The 27,880-nt window shown below is 54.5% G+C and overlaps 1 protein-coding gene across 21 annotated transcripts in view; it reads right to left on the reverse strand.

Annotated features, from left to right (window-relative positions):
- The window catches only part of PTPRF (protein tyrosine phosphatase receptor type F), a 98,257-nt gene extending 73,492 nt beyond the window's left edge, over positions 1–24,765 (reverse strand). For 9 of the 21 annotated variants that reach the window (XM_055094306.2, XM_055094320.2, XM_055094318.2 and 6 more), the window contains exons 1-3: positions 19,416–19,634; positions 12,234–12,313; positions 5,336–5,471 (exon numbers count right to left, since the gene is read on the reverse strand). In XM_055094306.2, coding sequence (XP_054950281.2) covers positions 5,336–5,426 — 91 coding nt within the window. In that variant the 5' untranslated portion in view covers positions 5,427–5,471; positions 12,234–12,313; positions 19,416–19,634. Of the gene's footprint in view, positions 1–5,335; positions 5,472–12,233; positions 12,314–19,415; positions 19,636–21,755; positions 21,856–24,375 lie in introns of those variants that run through there. The other 12 variants (XM_055094299.2, XM_055094291.2, XM_055094283.2 and 9 more) reach the window with 4 other exon arrangements.
- Positions 24,766–27,880: the final 3,115 nt, after the last annotated feature.

Below are 27,880 nucleotides of genomic sequence, written 5' to 3' on the forward strand. Positions count from 1 at the left end.
GGACCGCGGCCCCTGCTGCACCAGGGAAGAGAAACCCAAGGAGAAAGTGCCCCTCCAGCTCCTGCCGGGACCTGCAGCGGCAGAAATCGGGGGCTGGAACCAGCTGAACCGGAATGGCCGGGCGAGTGCGCCTGGGGGCGGGGTGGGGCGGGGCCTCCGCTCCAAACAAAGAAGCGGAGAGGAGACGCCGGGGAGGAGAGCAAGGTGTGGGTCACCGGCGGCCTGGAAGGAGGAGGGCCCAAGAGCCGTGGGGGGCTGGGCTGTGCCCAAGGCCTGGGGCTATCGAGGAGGCAGAACAACTCCCCTCCCGTGGAGGCTGGAGAGGAGCCTGCACCCTGCCCGCCCACCCAACAGACTAGGCCAGGCTGGCCCAAGGCAGCCCCGGGGACCAGACAGGCAGGCCCCGCCCCTCAACCAGGCCTCGCCCTCCGCTTCCCTCCAATCCACCTCCACCTGCAGGACACAGCACAGGAGACAAGGCGTTGCCCCTTATGTTCAGCAGAGGATCTTTGGGGAGCACAGATCTAACCGCACCTCTCCTCAGCTACCAACGGGCCTGATGTTCCTCTCTCCGTTCCTCTCTGAAATGTGCTCCTCCTAAGCTCTCAGGCTCACTTTTCTTTAGTCTTTTTTTTTTTTGAGAGGGGGGTCTCACTTTGTCACCCAGGTTGGAGTACAAGTGGCACAATCTCAGCTCACTGTAACCTCCGCCTCCACCTCCTAGGCTCAAGCAATCCTCCCACCTCAGCCTCCCGAGTAGCTGGGACCACAGGTGCACACCACCATGCCTGGCTAATTTTTTGTATTTTTGGTAAAGACAGGGTTTCACCACATTGCCAGGCTGGTCTCAAACTGCTGAGCTCTGGCGATCCACCTGCCTTGGCCTCCCAAAGTGTTGGGATTACGGGTGTGAGCCACCACATCTGGCTTCTTTACTCTTTCAACAAGTATTTTTTGAGCACCTACTATAGTACAGGCCCAGCACTGTGCAGAGCACACAGCTTGGACCCACCACCTAGGCCACCCTGACAGGCCAGGCCCTCAGACTCCTCCCTGCCTTTGAGTGTGCCCAGCCCAGCCCCTCTCTCATGTCCCACCCAGCCAAGCTGCTGTAGGAGCCTGCTCTGTGTCCCATGGCCTGAGGTGCCCAGAGCTTCCCATCCCAGCACTGACCAGATCCCACAGTGTCAGGTCCCCAGGCAGGCAGCAAACCAAGCTACTTGGACTACTCTGCCCCGTGCCTGACCCACAGCTGGTGTTCAGTGAGGGTCGGAACACAACTTCTGAGACTGGGTCAACAGGGTGCCACCAGAGCACACCAGGAGGGCCTTTCTGCCAGTTACCCACCGCCACCTGGCCTGACACCCCACGAGAGCGTGCCCCCTCCCTGACACACACAGTGGTCGGGGGCCGCACAGCCCTTTCAGCACAGCTCCCGGGGTATGGATGGCAACATTCTCGAGCCACCAAGCCCATGCAGGGTGGGAGGAAGTGGCCTAAGAAAGGAGTAAGTGGAACTGGCTGGAGGAAGGGGGCTGCAACCACCTCCCAGGGAGGCTGTAGGGGTCCAGCCCCAGGGAGAGTCAAACTGGGCCACCATCAAGGCTCTTCTATGGAGAGACTGACTGCTATTTTGTGCCTTTCCCATGGAATACACATACACATGTACACACGGAGGCAGGGCCATGAGGGCCGGCAAAGGCAGGGCAGGGAGCTTCTGGAGAGACAGATATCCCTGGGTCTGAGCAGCTTAAGCTGGGACTCAGTGAGCTCCTGTGACTGTTCCTGGTACCCCCCTGGAGCCCACTCAGAGACAAGCCTGGTTCCCAGGGACAGAGCAAGAGCCCCAGGTCATGGCCTCAGATAAGGGGAATACATACTAGGTTCCAGGCGCCTCATCCATGTGACCTCAGTTAACCTTTCCAGGTAGGAGTGATTATCCCCATTGTGCAATAGGAAAACAGGCCCAGAGAAAGAAAGCAACGGAATCTGCGGGAAGTCCCACAGGGAGCAGAGTCTAGACAGGCCACCCATAGAACGAGGGGGAGAGCATGACGACAGACAACAGACCCTGTGTGCTCCACAGGCTCTGGGGAGGAGGGAAATGACACAACAGACACGCTCCCAGCTCCTCAGCCTCTGCCCACCTCTGTCAACCCACCCGCCACCCACCCCTCCAGCCAGCACGCATCCTGCTCTGAGCTCCTAGGATTCTGGGTAAATGGGCCATAACCAGGGTCTCACTCCCACCTGGTCTTCGGACCCCACCTCTGTCCCGTGCTGTCGGGTTCTCACTGTGGCTCTCCCATGAATTCCACAGAGAAGCCCAGCCACATTCGTGCTTCTTCCCCCCAACCCCACCTCATTATGCAATACCCCCCCATTAGCAAATGTCCACTCACCCTTCAGGGCTCCCCTCTTCCAGGAAGCCTCCCAACTCCTCTCCCAAGATGCTTCTGCCATGGCCTGTGTCAGTGCCACCTACCCAGCACACCCTGTGGTCACTGCTCACAAGCCTGTGCCTCCACACTGCAGGTCTTGCCTGAAGACAGGCACGCGACACGCACTTGAGATCAGCAAAAACCTCTGCCCTGGCTCAGGACACCTCTGGCCCCACAACCTCCCCTCCTGAGAAGCCACAAAGCCTGGCTGGGGAAGCTGCGCTGCGGCAGATCCTACCCCAATGTGTGCCCAAATCTCCACTGGAGTTGCGCGTGCGGCACTGACACTGGGGCCTCTGGGCTAACTCTTGGCAGCTGCTTCTCCACCCGCTTCCCTCCACTCCCCTCAGAGGCCAGGGCCCCCATTCATTTGTCTCGTTAAGAGGCCTATTGAAACACATTTGTCCACTCCGCGCTTCACTGCCCCAGCTGTCAATTCTCTGGGGTGCCTACCCTATCTTCTGCAGTGGCCCTGTCCGTGTATGGCCACTTGCCCCTGGCTAGTAGTTGCCCAAGCTCAGCCTGAGCCCTGCCTCAGTGCAGGGAGAGATCCAAAACTGTGTGCAGTGTAAGACAGGCCTGGAAGACAGACCCTGGCTCCTGCGGCTCGGTCACTATGACCCCCAGCCCAGGCTCCTGCCCCATGGCTCTCTGCCTGGGAGAAGGCCTGAGTCCCCTGAACCCCCTACCTGAAGAAGGCAGGATTTCAGCTTCTTCAGCTGCTTTCTACCGTCAAGACCTGGTGTTTGGGCTTTGGTTCCTAAGGAACCAGCATGGAGGTTCTTTGCTTTAAAAACTGTTCCCCCTTGCCCCTACCAATTACTACTGGGAATTGGTGAACCACTGAAAGAAGTCAGCGTGGTGGGTGAGTGGGGTGGGTGGAGGGACAGCGAGGGATGAGGTTGATAGAAGCTTGATAATGCAGGGCCTATAGAAGGGTTACGACCCTGGGGGCCTGGGGGTGGGAGGGAATGAAGGATTCTAAACTGAAGAGTGACAGGATGATGTTTTCACCTTGTGACACGACTCTACCTTTGGAATGCAGAATGGATTAGGAAGGAAAAGACTGGAGGCAGGGAAACCGTCAGGAGGCTGTTGCGTGCAAAAGCCCAAGAGCCGAGGGTGGCTTGGATGAAGGCGGTAGAGAGAGAAGTGGATGCATTCCAAAGATATTCAGAAGGTAGAAGCAACGGAGCTTGGTGATGGATTAGATGTGGGATATCACGGAGGGAGGAGGCTGGAGGAGGCCCAGGTTCTGACTTGGGTGACCGGGTGGGTGGTAATGCCTTTCACGGGAGAGAACACGGGAAGACAGCAGGCTGGGGGATGAGAGTGAGGGGTACAGGTTGGGGCGCGTTGGGTCTGAGACAGGAGGAGGAGGGCAGCTCTTCTCCCAGGATGTGTTATCTGTTGAAGCCCAACTGGGCCATCCTTCCCCTGCCCTAGAGCTCCTGTCTGAAGGCCCTGAAAGTGCCTGGGGTTGGGTCGGCGGGGAGGGCAAGGACAGTACTTCAATGTCCAAGAGCTACTGACCACACCTGGACAAGCCTTCACCTTCCTGCCAACCATGTGGGTCACACCTGATAAGGCTTTCTACTCCAACCTGCCCCTGCAGGTTCCAGCCAGGCCTGGAGATCCCCTGCCCCACTTCCCCATGTGATTCCCCACCTGTCTTTTTTCCTTGCTCTCACCTGCCCAGCCCTCTCTTTGGTACCTGGTGCTCCCATGACCCTTTGCTCCACCCCTTGGGAATGCCTGCCCCTTCTCCTTTCCCTTCTAGCTCCACCCAGGACCCAGCACTTGAGGACAAAGGGCGGGACCACACCAGTCCCACCCCACTCCAGAATCAGTTCCTGAATAATTAATGAGCCATTAGGAGAAAGAGCCCTGGTGGGGCAAGGGGAGAGATCTGTACCCAGAGATACGGAGGCGGGTGGGGGAGCCCTATGGCCTGGTGACCCGTGGGCTGACCCCAGGGTTGGCCCTGGATCACCCCTGGGCTCTGGACAGGCTGGGAACGGCCCCTTCCTCCAGGGACCTTGGCTCCGACCTCGCCCCTCCCCCTCAGCCTGCAGATTGGCTAATCTGCCCTGTGCCCCGCCTCCCACCAGTAACCAAGCAGTGGTAACCATGGCGATGGGGCGGGCTGAGGCCAGTCTCATAGTGCCAGGCAGGGGGAAGGGCAGCAGGAAAGGGACCAAAGTTCGGAGTTGGATCTGGATGGGGACAATTCCACCTCCCTCCAACACAAACACACACAGAGGGGCGTTGCTCAGCTTCCTGCCGGCCAAACACAATCCTCCCCCCATTTCCAGGGCTGAGGAGCTGGGGTGGGGGGGATGCTCCTTTGCCTAGAAGGTCCCCATGAAAGGAGAAGGAGGGGCTCAGATCTGCATACTTGGATCCTGAGGGTCCAGCGTAGGGGAAGAGCTATGGGTGGCTCCCGCTTTTGACCCTCCTTGGGCCTACGGACACATCCGCGTCCTGGGCACACATCCATACGCATGCCCTGCATGCCACCCCCCATTCCCATGCCGACCCCTGGCTGTAGCTCACACTGTGCCTTCAGCACAGATCTGCAACAGTGCACACAGCACACGCACGCGCACATCACACAATGACCACATGAATCCAGGACAGGTCTCACCCCAGCCCCATAAGACAGGGTCACGATTCGACTGCCCCGCTCTGGTGCCTAAAGATGCTCCTAAGTACCCAGGTATTCCTTAGAAGGAGACTCTCCAAGCAGTGGGGGCTCTCTAGGACAGAAGGTCTAAAGGGTTTCTGGCCACCCTGTCTCTCCTAGTAGCTGGTCTGTCCCCATCCCAGAGTCCTGCTGGGAAGGATGCCACCTTTCAACCTGGGAGATCTGTACCTTGAGGGGCCAGACTTACTGTCACCATGGGCGCCTGCCACCAAACCAAGCATCACCAGTGCAGGCACAAGGGGCACCATCGTCCTCCCTGGGGCTGGCTCAGGGGCCATCCAGGGCTCTAGCTCCACAGCCAGCCACAGCCCAGGACAATCAACCTGTAATGGAGAGAAGGGCAGAGCCAGTTAGCTGGTATTTACTGCTGTCCCTAATGCCCACCCCTGACGCTTTCTGACCCCCAGTCATCCTCACTGACCATCCAGAGCCTAGTTCAACAGAGCCCCCCACTTGGGCTGTGCAATGACCACCTAGACCTTCTGACCCCAGTGACCACCCAAGCTCCTCACTTATTCCCCAGCACCCACAAGGACAGCCCAACAGTCACGGTGGAGGGAGAAAGAGCGCAGGAGGCCTTCAGGCCATTCTCTAAACCTGAGTAGGAGGTACAGGGAGCGAGTGAGACCAGAGGATGTACAGTGTGTTCCAGTCCAAACCTTGAGCTTCTAACTCAGCCCCATAAGAGGACAGGGAAACAGGGTCAGAGAGACGCTTACGTGGGACAGAGGACAGAGAGACAAGACGGTGACAAGGAGCAGTGAGGGGCAAAGCCAACTGACTCTGGAGTCTCCCTGGTAGAATTCTGTTGCCCCTCCTCTCCCCAGCAGGGAGGGAGAAGGTGGGAGGCCAGACTCCACGAGCACGCTGAGCACAGGCCCCTGAACACAGGCTTGTTAGCAGAAGACAGGCTCCAGGTATCAGAGGCTTCCAGCCAAAGCCACAACCCCTCAGTGCTCACCAGGACGTGCTCTTGACAAGCTGCTGCTGCCCTACCTGGCCACCCTCGTCCTACCCATTCCCATGGCACCTTCCTACTTCACAGAGAAACCACAGGGAGGCCTCAGTGGCCAGGAATGGGGTGTTAGACCCTAGAATTCAAACCTCACATCTCTTCTGCCCTTGCCCCAGAAGCCCGGAGCCAAACAAGTGTAGGGATGATGGGGTGTGAACCTCAGGGGCCGATGTTTGAGACAGGAAGCTATGCACAAAAAGACTGAGTAGCGTCTGGGACTGGCTGAATGCCTCTAGGCCTTTACTTCCAAGGCTCCTGGCCTGGAGTGCCTGCAGGCACCTGGGTGAAGCCTCTAGCATGGCCGCACTATACATGGGAGATACGCTGCTATCACTCCCTGGCCCCACTGGTGAGCTCCCTAGTGTCTCTCTCCCATACCCCTCACCTGGGGGGCACCAGGGGATGTATGGAAGTGCCCACAAGCTCTGATCACACCATGCTCTGGGCAGAGGGGTGAGACGTGGTCAATCCCTCATGAATGCTGTGAAGACGCAACAGAGCAGAGTGCACGACGGTGAACACGCCTTGGGGCCCCACAGTGATATGCATGGACTTTGATAGGGGAGTTGTGATCAGACCCAGGTCCCCGCTGACCCACAATAGTAAGAGAATTTGCAAGGTGACAGGGCAGGTGACCAGGAATGGGCAGGGCTCAAAGGTGCTCCAGTCGTTTCTGAAATTTGAACCCTTGTCTCAACTGAGATAATCAACGTTCATGAGGTCAGAAGGCAGCAGTTGAGCAAAGGTGTTGGACAAAGCAGGTGGGAATGCAAAGTGGGATGGGGCCAAACACAAAGGAAAAGGGGTGAGAGTTGTCCCCTGTCCCAGGATCCCACCAAAAATCTGAGACAGGAGCTGAACAACAAAGTAAGAACGTTGAAGGGTGTCCAGCCTTCATTTACACCAGTTCTTCAAGTAAGAACGTTGATAGGTGTCCAGCCCCATTTACACCAAGCTGGGGATGGATCTGCTCCACGATCCCAGAGCTGAGGTGGCTGAGACCACAATGACGCCTGCAAGGCCACAGTGGGATGGAGGTCACACATCACCAAGGCCCTGCCTGAGCTTGCGCTATGGTGCCACATGCAGCCAACGATGGAGCACCTTCCCAGCGGCCATCAGGTGGTGGACTATGAGTGGCTCTTCCTCCCTGGGCCTGTGGACACATCTGGTATCCTATGCCAGGCCAGGTCATCATGGGGGTATGGTCCCCTGATGGACCATCCTGGAGCCCCTGATTGAGACACATGAGTTTATAACTCAACAGTTGTGTTGCACCGAAGGACAGGGCACAGTGGCCTCGTACCGGCATCATCGGGTATAACAATATAATAGTCACAGAGGTTAACTTCCAGGAACAAGCATTCCAAGCATGCAATCCCTGCCAGGCAGGCTTCATAGGGACATAGGCCCCCAGCACGAGCATATCTCCCTGCTATGAAAATAAAATGCACAGCACCGTCATCATGGGATATAGCTCCCCAGTACAATGAGCAGAGGCTTAATCCCCTGTAGCCGCCTTGGTGCAGTAATCATAGCAGTATAACTCCCAGGTGCAGACATCATGGAGGTGTAATGGTGTGGTCTAGACATCACGTGGGTGGACACAGAGGGTACAGACATCATGGAGTGCAGCTGCCTGATAAGGACATTACAGGGGTGCAACTCCCCATACATTAGCAGAGGTGTAACGTGCTGTTACAGACATCATGGTGGGGGCAGAGCTCCCAGGAGAGCCATCATGGGGGTAAAACTCCCAGAATAGACACCCATGTGGTACAAGCCTGGATGAGAGTCTGGCCATGGGTGTTGGAGAACTTGGGCCTCAGGTAACCCTACCCCCAACGTGGGGCCTCCAGGAACCCCCTGTGTATGTGGGTTGGGGTGCTCAGGACACTTTGTTCAGATCCAGAAAGTAGAACAGAGAGCTTCTTCCAGTGGTCCATGATGGACACAAGGACACAGATGCCCAGGGAGATGGGGAAACACAAGGGACACACACAAACACATTCTCAGGCAACTACTCTGGCAGCCACACAGCTGTACGAGCCAGGGCCTCTCCCTCACCAGCTCCTGGCGAGAGCAAGCTGCCTCCCGCCCTGAGACTCCGGGCACAGAGCCTGCCCTGGTGTCAGGCGGTTCAGGCCACTCCCAGCTCCAGGGCCTCCCTCATCAGAGCAGAGCAGCCCTGGATCCCCAGGCCTGGCCTCAAGAGTAGACCTTGGCCCCCAGAGTCCCAGGGTCCCAGGGTCACCTGTGGGGAGAAGGTGGGAGAGGAACAAGGGGCAGGGCTGCTGCTAGCCTGACTGCGGTTGCGAGGTTGAGCATCTTGTGAATCCATGCAACGGTGTTCACAGCAGAGCACCCACTTCACCAGCATGGCTGGGTGAGCCTGGGCTTTCAACAACCGAGATAAAAACAAGGCCGGAGCACTGGGGCACTCAAGCTCGTCTCTGAATTGCACTGTGGACCATCCGTTCTGCCAAGCTGACATACTTGGGCAGGAATACAATTACATACGGTATGATATTATAGAATATAATTGGACACAATTTTTCCACATTCAGAATGGTTTTAATATATCCTTTTCCTTTGCTACGTCAGTGTAAAGCTGCCAACTGCCCTTTCTTGGGAAGAACTGTCCTTTATTCTCAAATATTGTCCTTGGTGTTAAAATGTTCTTTCCTGTATGAAGTGATGGGGACAGCAGATAGCAGTTGTTTTTTTATAATGCCTTTACTTGGCAAAATAAAAAATTGCCAACCCCATGTCTGGCTCTTGAGTACTTTTGGAAATTGTATTGGTTCGTGAAACCAAAGAGCCTGGGAATCACTGCTTTGAGGGAAAAGGAAGAAGCAGGCACTAGACCAAGCCACAGCGTTCGCATATGAACGTCACAGAAGATTCACGTTACAAAACACAGAAGCCATGTCACCTCCATGCAGCCCACCCTAACCACCCTGCCAGCCTCTGTGGGGGCCCAAGGGACCATGTGATGGGGGCTTCCCTGGCTGGAGAACAGCTGTGATCATTCCTGAGTCCTCATCATAAATACGCAAACACAGATTGATTTGTTTTCCTTGGGCATGCATTGTTATTCACAAATATTAATTAGTCTCCAAATACCACCTGTTTCTGTAGCCTCCCCCACCTCACCTCCCCAGGCCAGGACCCTGGGGCCCAGAAATGGACATGAGCAGAAGGAGGGGTATCCAGGGCCCTACAGAGCAGACGGCCAAGAGGAAAGGCCAGCACTTGGGCAACAGGAAGGGAAGCGCCTGTCGGCAGGGAGAGCTCTGAGCCGTTCATCTTCTAACCAGCGGGCAGCTAACCGAGCCCTTTTGTCATGTCCTGGACAGTTCACCGCGTGGCACTGCAGCAGCGGCCGCGGAGGCGGAAACAGGCCTTGTTACACTTGGGAAGGGAAAACCAACATGTTTCCAGCTCTCACCAAACCAACCACTGGATTATGACGGGAATAAATTACAGTCTCAGCCAGGACCCCTGACCCAGGGAAGGAGGGGCCTGTGGGGAAGAGGGTGAGGCCGCCTTCCCTCCTCCAGCCAGTTGGCCAGAATCCGTGAGCAGAGCCAGGAACAGCCCTCCCTCCCACGGCTGGTATCGGGGCTCCCACCAGCTGGACTGAGTCCCACCCTGTTGCAGCTCTCAGTTTCCCCATCTCACTGAGGAGTGGAGGGGGAGATTAGGAGGAGTGTCGCAGAGACTTGGAGGCGGCAAAGGGTCAGCAGGAGACTAACTCTGGAGGCAAATGACCAAAGGGGACCAGCAGAGGTATCTTCCTGCAGCTGTAACCCCTAAGCCTCCAGGCCCCTTCCTCTGGGGCTGGGGTCCCCCTTGGATTACTGTTTCCCAACTTTGTGCCTCCAAGCCTCTGTACTTGCTGTTCTGTCTATTGGAAAAAAAAGTCCTTCTCCTGCCCCAGCACTCACTCACCCCTCAGAACTCTGCTCAAGTGGCCCATCACTATCCATCTTCCCCACTGACCCTCCCCAGTTTTCCAGGTTTGTACAGTATAGTGAAAGCAGCAAGAGGCTGTAGACCAGAGGTTCTCAATTCAGGGTAATTTTGCCCCCATGGGACATTACACGACTGGAGACATTTTTGATTGTCGAGACTGGGGAAAGCGGGGAGATGCTACTGGCATCTAGGGGGAAGAAACCAGGGATGCTGCTAGACACCCTACAATAACAAGCCCTGCCCCCACAATAAGGGTTATCTGATCCAAAATGTCAATGGTGCTGAGGCTGAGAAACCCCAACACAGACAACAAGATCCTTTGCCAATTGAGCCTAGAGCCTGACCTGGCCCCTGCCCCAGAACCCAATCCCCTGTGGGCACCCTGGGCCTTGTACCCAAGGAAGCTCCAACCTGGCTTAACTCCTGTATTTGCTGGCGCCTGGCCTCAGGATCTCAGAGTATCTTCCCCTGTACCCCCACATCAGCCCTACCCAGCCTCCAGAAGTCAGGTCCTATAGCACACCCCATCTGCACCCCACCAGACATGCCATCAGCTAGTGGCCTCCCGAGAGGACAGAGGGCTCCACCTTCAGGTACCTATTCTGGCAAGACTGGACTTCGAGTTAGGTCAGACCATCATCTGAGGATGGAGAGGCAAAGGGACACATGGTGTCCCTACACCCACCCTCCCCATCTGACCTTTCCAGCCTGTGACACAGCCCCTCTTGCTGCACCCTCTACATAACCCCAGTGCCCATCTCACCAAGCGTAGGGTCTGGACCGCAGGAGACACCCAGGACATACACATTTCCTTCCCCTACCCAGGCCAGACCCATCTCTTCCACAGCCTTGTTAGTTCAGCCACCCATCCAGATGTTCAGTGGGCAGGGTGATGAACAAGAGAGTCACAGGCTCTGCCTTCGAGGAGCTTACAGAGGGTGAACAGACCCACCAACAGACCCACCGAGCTCTTGGCTCAGGATGGCCCAACCAGAACTCATCTGCCCCAATTCCACTCCTCCTCCAGGGTGTCCAGTCTTGGGCACAGCACCACCATGTTGTCAGTCACCAAGCCCGCAAACCCTCCTTAAATGCTCCCTTGTCCTCATCCCACACATCTAACCTATCAATAAGTTTGAATCTGACCTGCCTCCATCCTCACTGCCACTGTGTTAGTAAGACCTCATCACTTCCTGCCTCTTCGGTGGGCTTCCTGCCTTCAATCACTCCCAACCCATCCCGCACACAGACCAATGCCACCTTTCAGCACATAAAAATGCAAATCTGCACTTTTGTTTGCCACTTTATTTCACAGCAGGCATTCAGACAGTGTTCCGTGAATGACTGAACGGATGGGCAATGGACAGATCAACACATGGATATTGCTTCTCTGCTTAAGAACCTTCAATGCTGCTGTATTGCCCTCAGGAAAAAGTCTAAAGTCTTTAGCCTGACATCCAAGGCCCATGATGCTGACTCTAAACCAACTCACCAACCTCATTCCCTGCAACTCCAGCCCACCCATTCTGTGCTTCTAACAGACAGAGAGGAGAACAAGGGGACATCAAAGAGATGCAGAGGACATGCCCAGATCCTGCAGGCACCAAGCTCTTTCTACCACAACCTACAGTCGATGGGAACAGTCTTTTCTACAGAAACGTGGCGAATGGAGAAGCAGAAGAAAGATCCTGGTGTAAGTTCCAGGACATCACCCGGAAGCCTATTTCACACCTACAGTAGCTGATGAGCTGTATGTCATTCCCCATCCACCTCTATCATCCACTCCAGCCAGAAACTCGGGCACCATCCTTGACACCTCCCCTCCTTCATGCCCCACATTCAATCCTTCACCACGTCCTGTCTATTCTACCTCCCTAAATAGCACTCACACCCCTTCTCTCCACTTCTGTCACTGCCTCCCTGGTCCAGGCCTCCACAATCTCTCACCAGTGCACACTGGATCACGTCATGCCCCCTGCTGACACCCCCTCTATAGCTCTCCACTGACCCTGCATCAAATCCAAGCTGCTCAGCCTGGTCCATAGGACCCCTGTGCACCCCTGCTCCTGGCCACTCTGTGGGGCACACTCACCGAGTCTTTGCTTCTTCACCCCAGTCACTCTTGCTGGATACTCAGCACCAAGGGCAGGGCACCAGGGCCTCCACTCCTTCCTGGACAGAAAGGAAAGCATAAGAAAACATCAAGAATTTCATCACAACAGCATATGTATTGACACAGAAAGACATTAAAAATTTGCTGTTTATGCAGAAAAAAAAGCAGGTTATGGAAATGTTCATGTAGAACCATCCCCATCTGGTAAAAATGCCCATCTTTTCCCTTCACTCCCTCGCTCATTCATTTTGATACTCCCTAAGCACCTACTATGTGCTGGGCGTCCTTCCAGGCACCAACCATATAGCTGTGAGCCACACAGACCAAGTCCCTGACCTCAGCAGTAGACTCTGTGGCCCAGCTCCTCAGCATGACCCCAGAGCCAAGCAGAGTCGGCCCCTCCCACCTCTGCAGCCCTACCTGCCCATGCTCTCCTCCTGCCAGAACGGGAACTTCCTCTTCTGATCCTCAAATGTGCCAAATTTCTTCCTGTCTCCCAGCCTTGCCAGTGCTGAATGCCACTGCCTGGCACAGGCTACCCATGCTCTTCTGGCCAACTTACCCTCGGATCTCAAGTCCAGTGGCACTTTCTCAGGGAAGCCTTCCACGATGTCCCAGACTACCTGCCTGGACCTTGGCTTGGAGCCGTGACCACAAACATGACTATTTATATATTTTTACAATTACTGAGTCACTACCATAAGCTTGATAGGAGCATGGACTGTGGCTGCCCAGCTCATTTCCGTATCCCCAGCGCCTGGCTGACAGCTGGCACATAGTAGGTGCTCAGTCAACATACACTGAATGAGTGGATGAACGCATGAATGAGTTCAAAGAAAACAGCCCAGCCTGGAAGAACACACCCCAACATACATGCCAGTCTTCAAAGAAGCTTCAGAAGCAATATTTATTTTTGACTTTCTCTACTCTATAATTTTTAAAATGAAGGCGTGCCCCTGGATGCCTCCTCCGCTGGCACACATGCAGCGACAGAGCCCAGCCCCTTCCTTCTAGAGCCATTATTGAGTCCCCACCAGCGTGGGTACCATCCTGGGTGGGGGTGGGGGTCAGACACACCCACACCACCTCATCACCACTTCACGGAAGCTCAGCTGTTTGGCCTACTCGACGCAAGCTGCACCTTGCAGCAGGCTTCTCACCTCAAGCCCCCACATGCACAGTGATCCCCGCCCCACACCACTCTGCCACCTTGGCTCCTCCTATAACGGACACAAAGAAACCACAGTGGGAGGGTGGTGCGTGGGAATGTCCTCACCGGCCCAAGACTGACCCTCATCATGAAATCAAGGACACACCTCTGCACCTGGGAATTACCCTCAAGTTGCACTAACCACCTCTGCCAATATGGGGGTACTCTCACCGACTGGAGGCCATCCCAACTGACCCAAGATGGCCCTCGCCAGCTTGGCGACCCAGCCTCCACTGCCCCACCTACCTGCACCAGAACCCGCAGCCCTCTCTGCATGCTTCCCTCCCCGCTCCCCAAGCTGAGTTTCCAGCAGCTGCTGCTCCCAGCATACAGGCTGCCCAGCAGGTCTGGCCAGACAAACCAGCTTCCAGGCCCCAAACTTAAAGGCCCATTTGTCTAGAGATGCCCGCAGGGCCTCACAGTATTCAAGTGAGGTTTTTGGCTGCACCATTGTGCAGAGACCCTGGGCAGAGGGACAGAGTCCAAGGCAGGGAACTGGGTAATGGGAAAGGCCCCCCAAGCTGGCCAGGCGCTGCTGCCACACCCAGCCACAGCAGGGTCTCGTGCTTGGAGACTGAGACAGGCCCTACATGGAGCAGAAGCCACACCAGGAAAGAGGTGTGTACCCAAAGTGGCCAGGGGCCATTTTAGAAGACTAAACATTTGCAAAGACCCTGAGGCACACAGAACAGCATGAGGGCAGGATCCTAGAAAAGCCAAACAGTAACTTTGAACCACATCAGTCTGGGATCAAACTGACCTCAAAACAACCTATCAGGCAACCAAATAAAGACTCAGATTCACCAACTGCAGCTCCCAGAACCCACTCTACACTCACACTGGGACAGAGCCCAGAACAACCAGGACAACCAGATACACCCCCCAGAACAGAGCCAGAGCTGACATCTGGAAGGTTGACTAGAAAGCTACTCAGAAAGGGCCTGAATGGTTCAGGACCCAAGTTAGAAATCACACTGCTGGCCAGTCACAGTGGCTCACCCCTGTAATCCCGGCACTTTGGGAGGCCAAGGCAGGTGGATCACTTGAGCCAGGAGTTCAAGAGCAGCCTGGACAACATGGCAAAACCCTGTCTCTAAAAAAATACAAAAATTAGCCAGGTGGGACTACACCTGTAGTCTCAGTTACTCAGGAGGCTGAGGTGGGAGGATCACTTGAGCCCAGGAGGTGGAGGCTGCAGTGAGCCACAACTGCACCACTACACTCCAGCCTGGGCAACAGAGTGAGATTCTGTTTCAAACCAAAAAAGAGAAAAAGAAAGAAATCACACTGCTTGGCACCCAGGAAGGCCTCAGAAGGGGTGAAGTCCACAGTCATGTCCAATATCAAGAAAGAAAGCCCTTGGGGCCAATGCAGGGCTGGCCCCAGTAGGGTTCCCCATCATCTGCCAGGCCTGAAACCTGGCCCGGCAGTGGGTCAGGAGGAAGTCGATGATACCTAGGGGAATGCAGGCACAGCTGCCCTCTGGAGCAACCCCCAGAATGCCCCTGTGGCTGCACCAGGAACAGTCCCCAGAAACAGCAGCTAAAATACTGCTAAGGAGCTAAAACCAGAGTTCTCAGACCTAGAAGTCACGGTCACACAGAGACATGGTGCATCTGGACCACAGAGGCAGATGGTGGCAGAAAGAGCCTCAGTAGAAGCCCAGGGCCCAGGGAGGGTGGGAGGAAATGGAGAACTCAATACCCCAAGGCTGCCCCTTCTCAAAATTCCCTTCCACCTACCCCAAACATGGAGTCTCTTCTGCAGGCCTCACCTCTAGTCTTCTCAAGCCCACCCACCTGAAGGTCAAACACCTGAGCAACACAAACAATCCCATCGATAACAATAGGGGCAGGCACCCCCTTTGTTGAGCTCCTTGACCTGCTAATCTCAGCTCAGAATTGCAGCTACCTTAGGCAGACAGGGACCCTAACCTTAGCAGTCTATCTTCTTATTAAAGGCAACCTCATGTGACCCCTGATGGGAGGGTGGGTTTACACCATCCCTGTTGAGGATGATTACAGTAACTGCAAACACAGACAACAGTACTCACTAGATGCCAAGCCCTGTGCTACACACACTTTATGCATACTATCTTTAATCCTCATAACAACCCTTATAAGGCATGGGTTTTTATTATAATCATTTGACAAATGAGGAAGCGGATTCAGAGAGGTTAAGCCACTTGCTTAAAGTCACGCTGCTAGTAAACAGAGTCCAATCCTAGCAGTATAAAACTCGAGCTCTTCACCACTGTCGGAGGTTACTTTCTCTCGAGGTGCACAGCTCTATGGTCTCTCATACAGCTCTCACTTCTCTTTGTCCGACCGACATTTCTCTCCCATACCCTCACACCAAAGCCCCTCCTTGATGTGCCTCCCCCACTGAGCCTCCAATGTCCCAAGTACCTCAAGGGCCACATGTCCAACTAAGAGCTTATTCTCTGCCCCTCCTCACCAAGTCCCTAACACAGTGAAGCTTCAGGGCCTTCAGTGAAGGCCCGCTCAACCACTCCGAGGAACCTGGACTCCTTCCTCTTCCTCTCCTTCACTCCCACATCCAATAAATCATTCTGTCCTGACAAGTGTACCTTCAAGATGGCACCATGCTACCACCTATCAAAGCCAGCATCTTCTCTCACCTTACTTACCTGCACCCTCTTGCCCCACTGGGCATCCTGTCTCCATCCTTTTCCCATAGCCACAGAGCATTTTCTGGAAACATAAACCTGACCACAGCACACTCCACCCTCCCTATCCAAGCTTTAAACCTTTGGTGTTTTCTCTCTGGGTTCTCAGAGTAAAATTGCAGGTACTTAACAGGGCATTCAATGCCCTCTGTGATCTGCCACATCTCTGAATACTTCACAAGTGACAACACCTCCCAGTCTTTATTCATACTGGTTTTTATCTATCTCAAGTCCTTTCTCTCTTCTTCAAACTCCTACTCATCCCTCCAAACCTAGTTCAGATCACTTCTTCTTGGTCTCCTCTGGGACTCACCTCACCCTGACCTCCGAACTCTCCCCCGTCTCTTGATGAACTCTTGCAATGTTCTAACCCAACTCAGAACCGCAGCTGCTTTAGTTGAGCAGATGCCTGAACCTTAGGGGTGGGCTGCCTCTTCTACATAGCTGTTAGTCCCAAAGGAAGAAAGGCAGCCGGGGCTGAAAGCGCCTACCCCGGGGTCTGGCACACAGTCAGCAATCAATGACAGGTAACTGAATTGCTTTTGCATTCCCATGGTGCAACCTGCTCCCCCAAGGACCACGAGCTTCTCGAGGGTAGGGCCCTGACTGCAAGCTGGAACCAAGCACACAGCAGTGTCAGTCACAAGGGAAGTGACTGCCACTGCTGACGATGCACTGCCACACAGTTCCCTTGGATTCTTACAACAGCCCTGGGACCCAGTCCGGGTTGGATTAGCTGCCCCATTTTATAGGGAGTGAAATTGAGACTCAGGGAGAAAGGGGCCTCTCTGAGGCCTGAAGCTGGAAAGTGGAGGAGCCGTGGTGTGTATCACAACCCCTCTACTGCAGGAGGTCTGGGTCCCCTCCTCCCCGCCCCCAGGGAGGACCCTCAAAGCTAGACTCCCATAGTTCGGGCTGATGGAAAAAAGGGTGGACTGTGCCCAAACTGCCAGGGCTAGTATTTTGCTGCGTATCAATACACTTCCCAGTAAAAGATGTGTAGCTAGTTTCCGTTTGCTGCAGTCTAACTCTGCCCCGCCAAATTCCTTCACCAACACCCAACCACCCCCTCCTCTCTTGGCAGCCTTGTACACCAAGCCAACCCGCACAGGGCACACAAAGCTGGATAAAGGGGAGGTATCAGTAGTTGCAAGAAGAAGGAAGAAAGGGAGGAAGGAAGGAAGGAATTATGTTAAAACAATTTTCTTGTTAAAGGAAAGAAAGAGGGAAGAGGAAGAGCAGTTGGAAAAGGAAACTATAAAGGAAACTAAAAAAACCACTATAAAGACATTTCAAATAAGAGACTGAGCAAGTAAAATGTGCAAGAAAGTGCATATACAAAAATACACAAGGATGACTGTGCATGTGCACAGGTATGCTGCGAGAGTGTGCAGGCACAGATTTCTTGAGCCCTGGCCGGCATGCGGGCCCAGGTATGCGAGAGGGGGCAAGAAAGCAGCTGAATAGGGAGTGTGTGTGGGGGTGGAGGGGGTGAGCTGAGTGTGGAAATGAAGGCAAGAGGGTACGAGAAAGTGTGGCCTGTGCCTGGGGCTGAGAATGTAGGGGGTTGTACTTGGGGAGTTACACCTGCTCCTTCTTGAAGCCCTAGGCTCATTCATATAATCAGTAAAAAACAGGGATTTTCATGCTCCCTGAAGCAAGAGTTAATAAGGAGCTAAGCACAGAAATTTCCTTAGATAGCCTGTCAGAACTCTCTTCTGGATGCCTCAGATCCCCGAAGCCTCCCAAAGGATTCCCCACCAGATCTTCCCTTCTCAGCAGATCCCTCCCCATGAGCACCCGCCTGGAACCACCACCCCACATCCTTTTCTACGCCTCTCACCCCAGTGCACTTCCCTGGTTCTCAGGCCAGATCCGACACCAGGTCGCTCTGGATCCCTGCCCTTGTTCCTTCAAAAGTGGAGCCTTCCTCAACCTAATCCAGCCTCCCGGCCCTGCCCTGTGGCCCCTCAGGGAGATCCAGACAACCCCCAGGCTGGGGCAGCCTCCCTCTCCCATTTCACAGCTCAGGCAGGTAGCGCTCCCCACCCCCAACCTGCTCCAACTCAGGGGCCCTGCACTGGGGGGCAGGGGGGCTTGAAATGGGGAGAAAGTCTAGCCCCTCCCCCTCCGGGGTGGAAGAACCAGAGGGGCAGCATTCCAGGGAAATGGGGGGGCGCCTAGCACAGAGGGTACAGAGACACCAAGAGATGGGTGAGAGACAAGAGGCAGAGACTTAGGGAGGGAGACAGAGACCCAGGGAGAGGAAATAGAGAGACCCAAGAGGAGAGAACAGAGAGACTCAGGGACAGGGAACAAGACGACCCAGGGAGACAGAACCGAGAGACCTGGGGAGAAAGAACAGAGTGACCTGGGGAAAAAGAATGGAGACAGCTGGAAAGACCCTGGGATTGCAGGGGCGTGAGATTGGGAGGCACTGACAAGGGGAGGCAGAGACGCCGAGGAAAACAGAAAGCAGCCGAGACAGAGACGCGGGCACGGCGATGGGGAGCCGGGACGGGACGGGACGGGACGCGGGGCGGCCACTGAGTGAACTTTCGGAGAGGGTCCGAGTGGCCACGTCCTCACGGGACAGGTCGCTCCAGGGCCTCCAGGGCGTTGCACCCGGTTCCCGTTCGGCCCCTCCCCATCCCGTGCTCGCGAACGAAGGGGGTGGGGGGCTTCAAACTCGCGCCCGGCGCAGCCCGGGACCGCACGTGCGCCGGGGCCGCGAGCGAGACCCGGGCGCGCCGGCTGCGGATCCCCCGCCGGCTGGGAGGGGGCGCCTGTGCGGCGGGGGCGGGGGCGCGGCCTGGACCCGCCCGGAGCCCGGGACTGGGGGGTCTGAGGGCCGCCCCCGGAGCGCGTCCGCGCTAGAAGGGGGGACGAGGCGGGACCGATGAGGGGGAGCAAGAACGCAAACGGGAAACTTTGCGCTGGGTGGGGGGGGCGGGCTGCGGCTAAGGTGCGGTGGAGAGGGAGGGAGGCGGCGAGGGGCGGCGGGGAGCGAGCCAGCCAGCAGCGCTGGGGGCGCGTCTGCCGCGGGGTGAGCGGGGAGGAGCCGCCAGGCTGGGGCGTGGGGGGGGGGGGGCTTCGCCGAGGCTGCGGGCGCGGCAGGTGGGGGCGCGGCCCGGCCTCAGCGGCGCCCTCGTCCCCCCCGGGACCGCCCCCAGCTCCGCCGGGTGGACTAGCGGGGAGGGCAAGGAGAGCGGGGAAGGGACGGGCGCGGAGGGGGCTGGTGGGGGGCCGGGGGGTCACTCACCGCCTATCCAGGGGCCGTCGGTCCGCATGTCCCCCCGCAAGCCGCTGGGGCCGCTGCTCCCACTCCTCTGCCGCCGCCGCCTCCACCTGGTCCCGCTCCCGCCACCGCCACCCGAGCTGGAGCCGGAGCCGGAGCCGGAGCCGGAGCCGGAGCCGGAGCCCGAGCCGGAGCCGAAGCTGGAGCCGCCGCCTCTGCCGCCGCCACCGCTCCCGCCGCTCCCGCGCCAGCTCCAGCCGCGCGCTCCCCTCGCGCTCGCGCCCGCGCCCCTGCCCCTGCCGTGCGCGCCCCCGGCGGCGCCCCTCCCCTCGTGCACTCTCGCTCGTAGAGCCGCGGAGCCGCTGAGGCCCAGACAGGCCACAACCCAACGCCAAGTCGAAACCGACCGGAACCTCAATATTGAACCCGAACCCCAATAATGAACATAGACAGACCAAACTCTGATACTACATCCAGATCCTTCTAGTGGCTTCCAGCCCTAGCATGAACCTAATACCACGCTAGGACCCCATTTCCTCCCCATACAGATCTGAACCTGATACTGAGCCCACACCTTGCCCTAAACCCAATATTGAGTCCAAAGCCCTTAATCTGCCCCCAAATTAGCACAAGTAGTAATTTTGTTGTGAACCTCTATACTGATCCCAAATACCAATTCTGACTCTAAATCTCTTTATTACTTCTACTTGCCCTAACCTTGATAGTGACGCTAGCACCAACGCTGGACCTTAAATGGAACCCTGTACTAATGCTCAGCCCCCAGTCCCTAAATGAACCCTGAAGTCCAAAAGCTACCTTGCTATGGACCCCAGTTCTCTCTCTTCTGAACCCCAAGCCTTACATAAAACTCCAGTACTGCTCTCCCATTCCCAGATCAACACCAATGCACTCTGAATTCGATTCTCAATTCCAGAGTTGGGATTGGGTCACCATAAAAGGACCCCCAAACACAGATACTGACCTGAAACCCCACCCAAACTTGAGACCATTTAGGACCCTAAACCAACCCAGCTTTAATAATAATCTTGGAACCCAAGATAAGACTGGCTTTGCAGAAACTCCACACAAAGCCCCTTCATCCTCATGTTCGCCCTCCACTTCTCTGACCTAGTGTCAACCCCAAGCAGAGACTGGCTAATACCCCAATATTATACCAATTCCAGCTGTGAACCTTACATTGGCCTCGGAATTAAAGACATGATAATGCCCTCTAAATGTAATTTAAATGTCAGTACTGAGTTTCTGACTTCTCATACCAAACTCAAATGATGACCCTAGAAGTTTCTGGGTGAAACCAATAACCTACCTGAAGATTTATTCCAAGACCTACTGATCAGAGGGATTTGATGAGCTTCAATCCAAGCGCCCCTGCCTCCAGACCCCGCCCCCACGCAATCCGTGTTAAAACCACTTAAGAGTCAGCCAAAGCCACACCAGCTCTTTCCTATCTACCCCACCCCTCCTCCCCCTGCCGCTTGCTAGGCTTCACCATGAAGGATGGGGGACCTACCCCCACTGCCCTGGGTCAGGTAACTGAGCAGAAAAAGAGATGAGGTTTCTCCTCTGTGGGGTTTCTTCTGTGGGGTCTTTCTGATAACCCTGTAAGTTTGGAGTCAGGTGAGAAATAAAATTTGGAGATCGTTGAGGTGCCTGGATTCAGGGATCACGTGGTAATGTGCAGGGCATGGTTGCTGTGGTGTTCAGGGATCTGGGCTGAGGGATCAGGTTCTGGTAACCACCTGATTCACTGCCTGTTTTTGTCCTGAACTTGAATTCACAAACAGTGCGTGTGCGCCCCCTGGCGTATGAGGAGGGGATGGGACTGGCTCCAGTGATTCTGGACAATTTGGTTTGGATGACAAACGGATCAAAAATGAATATTTCCAGTGAGTGGTTTTTCACCATTGGTAATTTTGGTGCACCACGGGGGAGGTTTTGCAAATTTTATGCATCTTTAAGCATTTTTGCCTTTTTTTCCAGAACTTTGAGGATTTAGAGATTCCCTCTCGGCCCCCAAATTTTAAAAGGATACTTTTCAGCCAGTTATGCCTGCCCATTGCTGAGTTATTAAAACAGTTTTTTTCCTTGGCTTCATTGGCCCACCCTCTCCTCACTGGCTACTGTCTCTGATTCCTTTACCACCTCGTCTTCTGCTCTTCCGGGACTCTGTCCTAGGCCTCCTCTTTTCTCCTGCTCTGCCCCTTTTCTCTGGATCATCTTGACCACTACCAACCATATGCTGATGACTTCCAAGTCTCTATCTCCAGTCTGGGCCGCTCCTGTGAGCTCCAGATCCATATAACTAAGAGCCTCCTCTGTCCCGCCCACCCCAGATCTGCTTACCTTCAATACTGCCCGTCTCAGGCAGTGGCATCTTCAGCAATTTAATCACTGACATGCAGAGACCTTCCCTCCTGCACCACTGTCCAATCAGTCATCAGTCCTGCAAATTTTGAAAAACAGAGACTAGAGACCATATGGCTCCATGAGGGACACATGCAGAGAGTTTCTGGCTTTTGGGTTTCAGTCCACACACGCACAAAGCCAAACTGGTCCTAACTTCTCTTGCATGCAGTTATAATATAATGCCCCTTAAGACTTGCTCTACTGGCCAGGCATGGTGGCTTACGCCTACAATCCCAGCACTTTGGGGGGCTGAGGCGGGCAGATCACCCGAGGTCAGGAGTTCGAGACCAGCCTGGCCAACATGGTGAAACCCCATCTCTACTAAAAGAAAAAAAAAATACAAAAATTAGCCAGGTGTGCACCTGTAATTCCAGCTACTTGGGAGGCTGGGGCAGGAGAATTGCTTGAACCTGGAAGGCAGAGGTTGCAGTGGAGATTGCTCCACTGCACTCCAGCCTGGGCCACAGAGCAAGACTCTGTTTTTTAAAAAAAAATAAAATAAAAGACTTGCTCTACCTTTAGTGTGTTTTGGCACCTCAGAGCCAACTGTACCTGTTTGGAACCATTGTTTCCTCCAGGAAGCCATCCTAGCTGTCACCACTATTTGTATCTGTGCCTATCTCCCTGACCTATGGACAGCAGTTCCTTGCAGGCAGGAGAAATGAGTCCACCTTGTTCCCTGTCATATCCCAGTGGCCAGCACAGGGTCCTCACACACAATAGATACTTGATACATATTTGTTAAAGAATGAAGATTGACTTTCCTATCTGTGCTCAAGGAACCATCAGACATAAATGACTAAGTGAGGGAACAGCTCCCCAACCAAGTCTTAGAGCTCATCCAGCCCCAGTCTTCTGTAGCCCTGGCATGCACTAGAAGAGGGGCTCGTGGTGTTCGCTAGCCTGGGTGCCTGCTAGCCTGGGCCTTGGTAGTCCTGAAGCTCTGGCAGCCCTGTTCCCTCTGCCCCTCATTGTCAAGGCTACTGAGCACAGTACTGGAAGGTAGGTGAGCTGGGACCCCTGGCTTCCTGTGGTTGAAGTTAGCAGATGTGCTCACTGCTGTGCCAACCAGGCTCTTGCTCCAAACCCCACAGGGACACAGGGGTCTCAGAATCCTAACCCATTGGCGTCTGCCCTCTCATTCACCCACATGTGGCAAAGTGTTTGTTGAGGCAGGGCAAGAGAATGCCTGTAAGCAGCCTGCCCAGATCTCTGCATGTACGCCATCTGGAACTAGATACAAACCCAAGGTAATGAAACTAGAGGCTTAGGTGCCAAAGCCACATGGATGAGAAGCTCAGGTGGCCGGGCCTGGGAGAGCGTGATAGCTGCTGAAGGAGAAGAGCCAAGGCTCTGTCCAGTTTGCCAAACTGTGAGCACGGGGTCCATGTGGGGCTGCCCTGCTGCCCTGCTCCTGGGCCTGGCGGGGAGGGATGTCCTTGTGCTCATCTGTGAAGGCCGAGTGGCACCATGTGGTCATTGTGTGTCTGCTGTGTTCCAGCCCCAGGGTGCAGGGTGAGGAGAGAGCCAGATGTCAGCTCCCACTCACTGCTCACCCTTTGTCCAGGTCCTGGGCCAACTGGACACTCTCTGCAACTCATGACGTAAATACACCTTTTGGTCATCCCTTAGTTGGTCTAAACCAAATTAAATTCAGCTTGAGTCTCTACCCATCAGATCAGCAAGATTTCCCTATCACTCATGGCTGCCCTTCAGCTCCCTCCGATCATCCATGAACTCCAGGGGTTTGCACAATCCCAGAGATGGTCACCCAAGGCTGTGGTGCTCCACAGCCTTGCAGAGAAAGGTGGAAGGATTTTTCAGGCTGCTGCTGCTGCTGTTGCAGACATCAGTGGTCACAGTCACAGGGCTTCCACTATTTTTTGCCCATCTGCAGGGCCTCACTTGTCCAACCTGGTCCTTGGGAAGATAACCCTCTACTCCCTCCATCCCAGCTCTTTCAAGAGGACCTCTCCCACAGGCCCCCACAGTTGCAGCCCTTAGTCCTTGGCTTTCGAATCGCATGCAGCCACTTTCTTGTGGGGGCAGGTCAGGGTGGGATGGAGAATGCCTGTTCCCCTGCCCCTCTCTTCCATGCCAAAGCATCAATTCCCCAAGACACAGTGGTATTCTCCCTCTTAGCTCAGACACAAGAACTACAAAACGGCCTATTTACTTTCTCAGGTATGAGGTGGGAGAAAAAAGGCCCAGGACTTAGAACACAAAAGCTTGACTAATGCTTTTTTAATTAAAAAAAAAATTTTTTTTTTTGTAGGGACAAAATCTCATCATGTTGCCCAGGCTGATCTCGAACTCCTGGGCTCAGGAGATCCTCCAGCCTCAGCCTCCCAAAGCGCTGGGATTACAGCAGCCATGAGCTGCAGTGCCTGGCCCTGGCTAATGCCTTTCATTTCTTCCGGCTGAGTCACTATGGGCAGGGAGAAATGATACAGGAGTTAATTTCTCAATGAACACTGCTTATGTTTCCCGGAGAAAACAGAAGCCACCACAGGAGGACTCCCTCATCTCCCACTACCAAATCCGCAAACCCACACACCTCTCCTCCTTCCGCTCTGTCTCCCCTGTGCTCAGGGTGCTCCGGCGCCTCCAGGTTTTGCTCTCTATTCCCCGTCCACTGCACCCTCTTCACTATAGCATTCCCATCTGCCCATGCGCATGTCTTTCCCATCCTAAAAAAAATTCCCTCCCTTGGCCCCACACGCCTCTCCAGAGTGGGAGAGACTCAAGTGCCTCTCTGTTCTCCTTCCCCACAAACCCAAAAGCCATTTCTACAGGACGCCTCTATTCCTCCATCTCCTGCTCGCTCCCCAGCCCACCACAACCCTGCTTTCTGGCTTTCACTGATGTTGCTCTTTTTTTTTTTTTTTTTTTTTTGAGACTGAGTCTTGCTCTGTCGTCCAGACTGGAGGGCAGTGGCGCCATCTCGGCTCACTGCAACCTCCACCTCCTGGGTTCAAGCGATTCTTCTGCTTCACCCTTCCAAGTAGCTGGGATTACAGGTGCCCGCCACCACGCCCAGCTAATTTTTGTCTTTTTAGTAGAGACGGGGTTTCACCATATTGGCCAGGAGTTGGTCTTGAACTCCTGACCTCAAGTGATCTGCCTGCCTCGGCCTCCCAACATGCTGGGATTACAGGCGTGAGCCACCACGCCTGGCCTGATGTTGCTCTTGATATAATGACTCTTCCCCTCCATTTTGCCAAAGCTAATGGCTGGGCCTCTGTTTCCAGCTTAGTGTACTCCTCAGTGGCCTTTGCTACTTCCTGCCATCAGCCTGGGTTACTTCAGTGCCGGTGCAGACAGACAGCTCCTGGACCTCTCATCACAATGGCCGACCCTTGAAGGCTGCCCAGCCTACTCCTTCTAAGCATCCCACGCTGAGTCCTGTCCTCTCCCAAAACTGCTCCTCTCCTGCTCCCACCTTGCTCCCTCTACCTCGCGATCACTGCTCCGTCTCATCAGATCTCTCTGCTGTTGACCTCGTGTTCTCCTAGAGAGCTCTCCTCAGCTCTCTCCTTTTCACTTTTCTCCTGGTCCAACTTAGATGCCAAGGTCCAGCATTTTAATAACACTCTTGTCAATAACCCAAGCCTCTTGGCCTCTCTGCCTTTTTATCATATCTGTCTGGCAAAAAGCCAGCTCCAAGTGAGCCCTCCTGTCTGCCGTCACAGGGCGGTGCTCAAGCAACCACATGACTCCACAGGTCAGACAGATGTTCCCTTAAAGCAGGGACTACATAGGGGCCCTCTGCGCAGTTCTCCAGTCGGCTTGGAACCGCACTCTCTGTAACGGCTATTCCAGCCCTCCCCATTCTCTTTACACCTTCAGCCAGCCCATTTTCCCCTCGCTGTCAGATGGGACCTTGCCACATCTTTATAGAGAGGATTAAAGCCACCACAGAATTTTCCTGGCTCTCCACTAGCACATTCACACACCTCCCCACATCTGCCCTCTCTCCTGCTGCCTTACAGGAAGCACCCTCCTCCTCTCTCAGGCCAGTGTCTCTGCCAATCCTAGATTCCCTACCCACTCCTGCTTCTCAGGCCCCTCACCTATCCATTGTCCCCTCCTTCCCTGAGCACCACCCCCAACCTTCAACTGGAGCCATCCATAAACCTACTCCCTGCATGCTTACTTTCTCCTCCATTTCTCCATCAACTTTATTTATTTATTTTATTTTTTGTAGAGGTGGGCTCTCACTATATTGCCCAGGCTGGTCTCGAACTCCTGGCTTCTAATGATGCTTCCACCTTGGCCTCCCAAAGTGCTGGGATTACACATGTGAACCACAGCACCTGGACTTTTCTTTCTTTTACATTTAAAAAATTTCATTAGCTTTTGGAGTACAAGTGATTTTTAATGGATGAATTATACAGTGGTGAATTCTGAGATTTTGGTGCATCCGTCATCTGAATATCGAACATTGTACCCAATATGTATCCCTTACCACCGCCATCCTCCCACTTCTGATCCTCTAAAGTCCATTATACCAATCTGTATGCCTTTGCATACTCACAGCTTAGCTCCTGCTTGTAAGTGAGGATGTACGGTATTTGGTTTTCCATTCCTGAGTTCTCGGCCTCTCTTCTTTCTTTCTTTCTTCCTTTTTTTTTTTTTTTGACAGAGTCTCGCTTTGTCACCCAGGGTGATGCGATCTCGGCTCACTGCAACCTCCACCTCCTGAGTTCAGGTGATTCTTGTGCCTCAGCCTCCCGAGTAGCTGGGACCACAGGTGCATGCCACCATGCCTGGCTAATTTTTTTTTCCATTTTTTTTTTTTTAGTAGACTTAGGGGATTCGCCATGTTGGCCAGGCTGGCCTTGAACTCCTGGCCTCAAGTGATCTGTCCGCCTTGGCCTCCCAAAGTTGCTGGGATTATAGGCGTGAGCCACCATGCCCGGCCCCAGCCTCTTCTTCCATAAGAGTGTTCTGTTTGCCATTATGGCATTCCTACTCACTTCATCCAACATTTGGTCAAATCTGGCTTTTACTATCTCTGCCCCCAACATCTCCCCAAAACACAATGTCTGTGCTATGATCTCCATGTCTTAAAATTTGAAGGCCAGTTTTTTTTTTTCGGTATTCATTTTCTTAGACCTCTTGATTACTGCATTCTTCAAACCCTAACTTCTTTGGCTCCCTTGACACCATACTCTCCTGGTTTGCCTCTTAACTCCTTGGTCTTCTTCTCAGTCTCCTTGGCGGGGTCATCCTCCTCCACTCAATCCATCAAGTGCTCCTGTCCCTCGACGCCCATGCCTTGGCCTTTCCCCTTCTTACTGTGGACTCTGTCCCTGGTGATCTCATCCATGCCTACAGCATTGAGTACTGTCCATCTGCCGATGATTCACACCTTTATGACTCTTACCCAGGGAACCTCTTGTGTAAGCCCTTGATGGAGAGGAGCCCAGCCAGCTGCCTAGTCAACATCTCCACCTGTGTCCCAAGGGCACCTCAGCCCCAGCATGCCCAAGATCTCCCACCAGATCTTCACTCCCTGATTCCTTTCTCCAGTTCTCTGTCTGAGTCAGTGGCCCCACTGTCCATCTATAGGCAAGCCAGAATCCTGTTCATTTACCTCCAGAGCACCTCTCTAATCTGCACCTCTCTCTTCAACTCCGCTGATGCCTCACTGGTCCAAGCCACCATTAACTCTTATCTGGACCTCTGCAGCGCCTCCTCACTGATCTCTCTACATCTGCTCTGCCCCTCCCCCATCTTATCTCCACGCTGCAGCCGCAAATGGGGTTATGTCACTCCCCCACGAAAACCTTCGAATGGCTTACATGGGGCTGGATTAGGAGCCAGCTCCTCCACATGGATGAAACGCCCTCCCTTTGCCTACCTCCCCACCTCATCCAACACAACGCTTCTGGTTCAGTCCTCTGCGGTGGCGCCAGCTTCCTTTCAATTCCTCAAACATACTGCATTTCCCCCTTCCCTCTCCCCATTCTTTCTAGAAGACTTTCCACCCCACCTCCTTCAGATGGTAACTCATTCTTCACTTTTGGTTCAAGCATCACTGCCTTGGGGCAGCCTTC

This window comes from Pan paniscus, chromosome 1 (genome assembly GCF_029289425.2).
Source record: "Pan paniscus chromosome 1, NHGRI_mPanPan1-v2.0_pri, whole genome shotgun sequence".
Classification (NCBI taxonomy): domain Eukaryota; kingdom Metazoa; phylum Chordata; class Mammalia; order Primates; family Hominidae; genus Pan; species Pan paniscus.